The sequence below is a fragment of the Nanorana parkeri genome, unplaced genomic scaffold (assembly GCF_000935625.1).
Source record: "Nanorana parkeri isolate BGI_ZX_2015 unplaced genomic scaffold, ASM93562v1 scaffold2568, whole genome shotgun sequence".
Classification (NCBI taxonomy): domain Eukaryota; kingdom Metazoa; phylum Chordata; class Amphibia; order Anura; family Dicroglossidae; genus Nanorana; species Nanorana parkeri.
In genome coordinates, this window is record NW_017308836.1 from 61,023 (window position 1) to 66,751 (window position 5,729).

Here is a 5,729-nt window from a genome sequence, read left to right on the forward strand (position 1 = left end):
CCTCATAATGGGCACAGCGGGTGTACAGACCCGGGAACTCAGCACAGAGATGGGGGGAGCCCCTCATAGTGGGCACAGCGGGTGTACAGACCCGGGAACTCAGCACAGGGATGGGGGGAGCCCCTCATAATGGGCACAGCGGGGGTACAGACCCGGGAACTCAGCACAGGGATGGGGGGAGCCCCTCATAATGGGCACAGCGGGGGTACAGACCCGGGAACTCAGCACAGGGATGGGGGGAGCCCCTCATAATGGGCACAGCGGGGGTACAGACCCGGGAACTCAGCACAGGGATGGGGGGAGCCCCTCATAATGGGCACAGCGGGGGTACAGACCCGGGAACTCAGCACAGGGATGGGGGGAGCCCCTCATAATGGGCACAGCGGGGGTACAGACCCGGGAACTCAGCACAGGGATGGGGGGAGCCCCTCATAATGGGCACAGCGGGGGTACAGACCCGGGAACTCAGCACAGGGATGGGGGGAGCCCCTCATAATGGGCACAGCGGGGGTACAGACCCGGGAACTCAGCACAGGGATGGGGGGAGCCCCTCATAATGGGCACAGCGGGTGTACAGACCCGGGAACTCAGCGCAGGGATGATGAGAACCCCTTATAATGGGCACAGCAGAGGTGCAGACTTGGCATCTCCAAGAGAGTGACACCCACCACTGCAGTGACCCTTTAGGATTCATTGAATATTATGGGCTCTGTCTACTACCAATATCCTCCTCACCTCTACAGAAAGGACACCGGTCGCTATGTAACATATATTCAGATGCATAATGTGCATTATTTCCCCTCTCCATAATATTCCACAAATAGAACCAATAAATATATTAAACACAGATCAGGAAACACTTTGTATATTAGATTGCACTGTCCTTGTGACCTCCGGATCTTTACCCTCCCACCCGAAACCCCCGCTGAGCTGCCGCCCCATCCCTCACCTTACTCTGACCCACACGCTGCTCTGCATAGACATAGAAGCTGGCACTGCCATCTGACAGAATCCTGGCACTCCCTCCTCTCCCTGCTTCTCCCGGTCCGTCCTGCCAAACTGGACCCCGGCCCATCTCACAAAATACACTTTTAATAAATGTGTCAATTGAAAAACGTTGCAGTCTGGTTGCAGAAAACGATGCAGAACGTCTGCTGAGTTCTATGTGTGGGGAAAAGTAGAAGGATGCGGGAAAGGATGGAGGAGTGCAGAAAGAGACGTGTGAGGGGTCAGCACAGGGATAGTCAATGTATACAGGGCAGGACCGAGGTGTAACTAGGGCGGCCGTCTCTAACTACTAACTACCATCTCTGAAACCCAAACACTCTAGAGCTGTGCTGCAATTTATTTGAAGACTATAAAGGAGAGATACTGAGGAGAGACAGTGAGGAGAGACAGCCAGGAGAGACAGTGAGGAGAGACAGCCAGGAGAGACAGTGAGGAGAGACAGCCAGGAGAGACAGTGAGGAGAGACAGCCAGGAGAGACAGCCAGGAGAGACAGCCAGGAGAGACAGCCAGGAGAGACAGCCAGGAGAGAAAGTGAGGAGAGACAGCCAGGAGAGAAGAGAGACAGTCAGGAGAGAGAGCGGGGAGAGACAGTCAGGAGAGAGAGCGAGGAGAGACAGCCAGGAGAGAAAGGACAAGGGGAGAAAGCCAGAAAAGAGAGCGAGGAGAGACAGCCAGGAGAAAGAGTGAGGAGAGAGAGCGAGGAGAGAAAGCCAGGAGAATGAGTGAGGAGAGACAGTCAGGACAGAGAAAGTAGAGCCATCCAAGGGACAGAAAGTGAGGAGAGACAACCAGGAGAAAGAGAGGAGAGAGAGAAGAGAGACAGCCAGACAAGAAAGTGAAAAGAAACAGCCAGGCAGAGAGTGAGGAGAGACAGCCAAATGAGAGAGAGTGAGGAGATGCAGCCAGGGGACATGGATACGAGAGACAGCCAAGAGAGAGAATGAAGAGGGACAGCCAGCAGACTGAGAGAGTAGAGACACCCAGGGGATAAGCAAGGATAGGCAGCCAGGAGAGGGAGAAGAGAGACAGCCAGACGAGAAAGTGAAAAGAAACAGCCAGGCAGAGAGCGAGGAGAGACAGTCAGGAAAGAGAGAGAAGAGAGGCTACCAGGAGAGAGAGTAAGGAGAGACACCCAGAGAAGAGTGAGGAGAGACAGCCAGAAGAAGGAGAGACAGCCAGGAAAGAGAGTGAGGAGAAAGCCAGGAAAGAGAGGAGAGACAGCCAGGGGAGAGGGTGAGGAGAGGCAGCCAGGGGAGAGAGTGAGGAGAGGCAGCCATGAGAGGGAGAGGAGAGGCAGACAGGAGAGGAGAGGCAGCCAGGGGAGGGAGAGGAGAGGCAGCCAGGAGAGAGAGACAGCTAGGAAAGAGACTGAGAAGAAAGCCAGGAGGATAAGTGGGGAGATACAGCCAGGAAAATTAGAGAAGAGATAGGATAGAGAGTGAGGAGAGACAGTGAGCAACACATCTGCCTGAAGCAGAACCCCTGTGCCCTTCAAGACTTATCTGCACACTGTGTTTCAGACACCTCCTTGCTCCCCGAGTTCCAGGATTCCTCCACGTCCCGTGCCTCCTCCATGCACTCAATTTAGAACAACAGGACCCCTTGGTTGCCCCTGTCACCTGACATTGTGAAATCTTGTGTCCGGGTTTCAGCTGGCCCAAAACCTGAACATAGCACATACAGGACTCAAATCCCGGACAGGTGGCAACCCTAAGTATGGTGACAAGGGAGAGAGTGAGGAGAGGGAGCCAGGAGAGGGAGAGGAGAGGCAGCCAGGGGAGAGAGTGAGGAGAGGCAGCCAGGGGAGGGAGAGGAGAGGCAGCCAGGAGAGAGAGACAGCTAGGAAAGAGACTGAGAAGAAAGCCAGGAGGATAAGTGGGGAGATACAGCCAGGAAAATTAGAGAAGAGATAGGATAGAGAGTGAGGAGAGACAGTGAGCAACACATCTGCCTGAAGCAGAACCCCTGTGCCCTTCAAGACTTATCTGCACACTGTGTTTCAGACACCTCCTTGCTCCCCGAGTTCCAGGATTCCTCCACGTCCCGTGCCTCCTCCATGCACTCAATTTAGAACAACAGGACCCCTTGGTTGCCCCTGTCACCTGACATTGTGAAATCTTGTGTCCGGGTTTCAGCTGGCCCAAAACCTGAACATAGCACATACAGGACTCAAATCCCGGACAGGTGGCAACCCTAAGTATGGTGACAGCGCAGTGTGAGGGATCAGCACAGGTCAGGGTGCACTTGTTGGGATTGCACAGGATGCCATGTGACAACGACACTCTGTTTTGCCTTGTATTGGGGCCACGCTGCCACTCTAGGTCACTCAATATCAAGGTGGAATAAATTGAGAGTAACATTCATCAGTCTGAGCGGCCGGTGGCGATGAGCGGAGGGAGGGGTGTTGGTGTAGTGAAGGATGAGGGAGGGGGAGCTGGAAGGAGAGGACCAGACACATTAGACACGCGGAGATCAGAGCTTTGCTGAGCTGATGGTGGCAGACAACAGGAGAGAGATTAACCCAAAACTCAATCCCAGAAGACTCAGCGAAGGCGACATTATAAATGATGAGGAATAAATGAGGAATTCTGATCATGATATTTTGTGATCATTAAACATGATTGACACACAAATTCATTGTGATCAGAAAAGAAGAGCCGAGCACAAGGAACCCCAGACCTGAACCTGACCTACACCTGACCAGACCCGTCTGGACAGAGGAGCGGCTTGTAGGAGGCTTGTAGGACTTTTAACCTTCACACCTCTCTAAAGACATGGGGACCCATGACAGCTGACAGCTCCGGAGGGTTCTCGGTGGATTGGAGACAGTAATGGCCGCACTTGCCAGTAAATTAATTCGGCAGAAGAGAGAGCTCCGAGATTCCGGAGGATCACGCCCCGTACCCCCGCAGAGGAAAGTCTGTCCGAGAGGAACCAAATCCCTGTGCCAAAAACAGTTGCTCTTCCTGGTCTCCAAAGTTCGCCTCTGCAGCCAAAGAGGAGCACTGGACAAAGACCCCGGTGAGCAACCGTATTAATATCAATGGTACCCTTATACTGACCCCCTCACACTGCACCTCCATCCTGTCCCATATATATATATATACTATTCCTATACTGACCCCCCCACACAGTGTTGTCACTGCACCTCCATCCTGTCCTATATATATACTATTCCTATACTGACCCCCCCACACAGTGTTGTCACTGCACCTCCATCCTGTCCTATATATATATATATATACTATTCCTATACTGACCCCCCCACACAGTGTTGTCACTGCACCTCCATCCTGTCCTATATATATATATATATACTATTCCTATACTGACCCCCCCACACAGTGTTGTCACTGCACCTCCATCCTGTCCTATATATATATATATATACTATTCCTATACTGACCCCCCCACACAGTGTTGTCACTGCACCTCCATCCTGTCCTATATATATATATATATACTATTCCTATACTGACCCCCCCACACAGTGTTGTCACTGCACCTCCATCCTGTCCTATATATATATATATATACTATTCCTATACTGACCCCCCCACACAGTGTTGTCACTGCACCTCCATCCTGTCCTATATATATATATATATACTATTCCTATACTGACCCCCCCACACAGTGTTGTCACTGCACCTCCATCCTGTCCTATATATATATATATATACTATTCCTATACTGACCCCCCCACACAGTGTTGTCACTGCACCTCCATCCTGTCCTATATATATATATATATACTATTCCTATACTGACCCCCCCACACAGTGTTGTCACTGCACCTCCATCCTGTCCTATATATATATATATATACTATTCCTATACTGACCCCCCCACACAGTGTTGTCACTGCACCTCCATCCTGTCCTATATATATATATATATACTATTCCTATACTGACCCCCCCACACAGTGTTGTCACTGCACCTCCATCCTGTCCTATATATATATATATATACTATTCCTATACTGACCCCCCCACACAGTGTTGTCACTGCACCTCCATCCTGTCCTATATATATATATATATACTATTCCTATACTGACCCCCCCACACAGTGTTGTCACTGCACCTCCATCCTGTCCTATATATATATATATATACTATTCCTATACTGACCCCCCCACACAGTGTTGTCACTGCACCTCCATCCTGTCCTATATATATATATATATACTATTCCTATACTGACCCCCCCACACAGTGTTGTCACTGCACCTCCATCCTGTCCTATATATATATATATATACTATTCCTATACTGACCCCCCCACACAGTGTTGTCACTGCACCTCCATCCTGTCCTATATATATATATATATACTATTCCTATACTGACCCCCCCACACAGTGTTGTCACTGCACCTCCATCCTGTCCTATATATATATATATATACTATTCCTATACTGACCCCCCCACACAGTGTTGTCACTGCACCTCCATCCTGTCCTATATATATATATATATACTATTCCTATACTGACCCCCCACACAGCGTTTCCCCTTCCATTGCGCGCTCTTGTATACCTCTCTGTAATGACCTCCTCGCTAAGCGGTGTCATTGAACATTGTGTTAGTCGCCGCTCTAGTTGAGCTGTCGGTATAATGGATTGAATAGTTTTCTCTCTGGAGACAATAAAAGGAAGGAAAAGAGGTCAGGGGCATAGAGAAGATAGAACAGCAGTATGATTAGATGGAGGAGG

General features: G+C 50.4%; 1 protein-coding gene across 1 annotated transcript in view; it reads left to right on the plus strand.

The window, feature by feature from the left end:
• The first annotated feature begins 3,784 nt into the window (after positions 1-3,784).
• Positions 3,785-5,729, plus strand: part of FGF11 (fibroblast growth factor 11) — a 37,258-nt gene continuing 35,313 nt past the window's right edge. Inside the window, exon 1 of the mRNA XM_018573842.1 lies at positions 3,785-4,030. Coding sequence (XP_018429344.1) covers positions 3,841-4,030 — 190 coding nt within the window. The 5' untranslated portion in view covers positions 3,785-3,840. The remainder of the gene's footprint in view (positions 4,031-5,729) is intronic.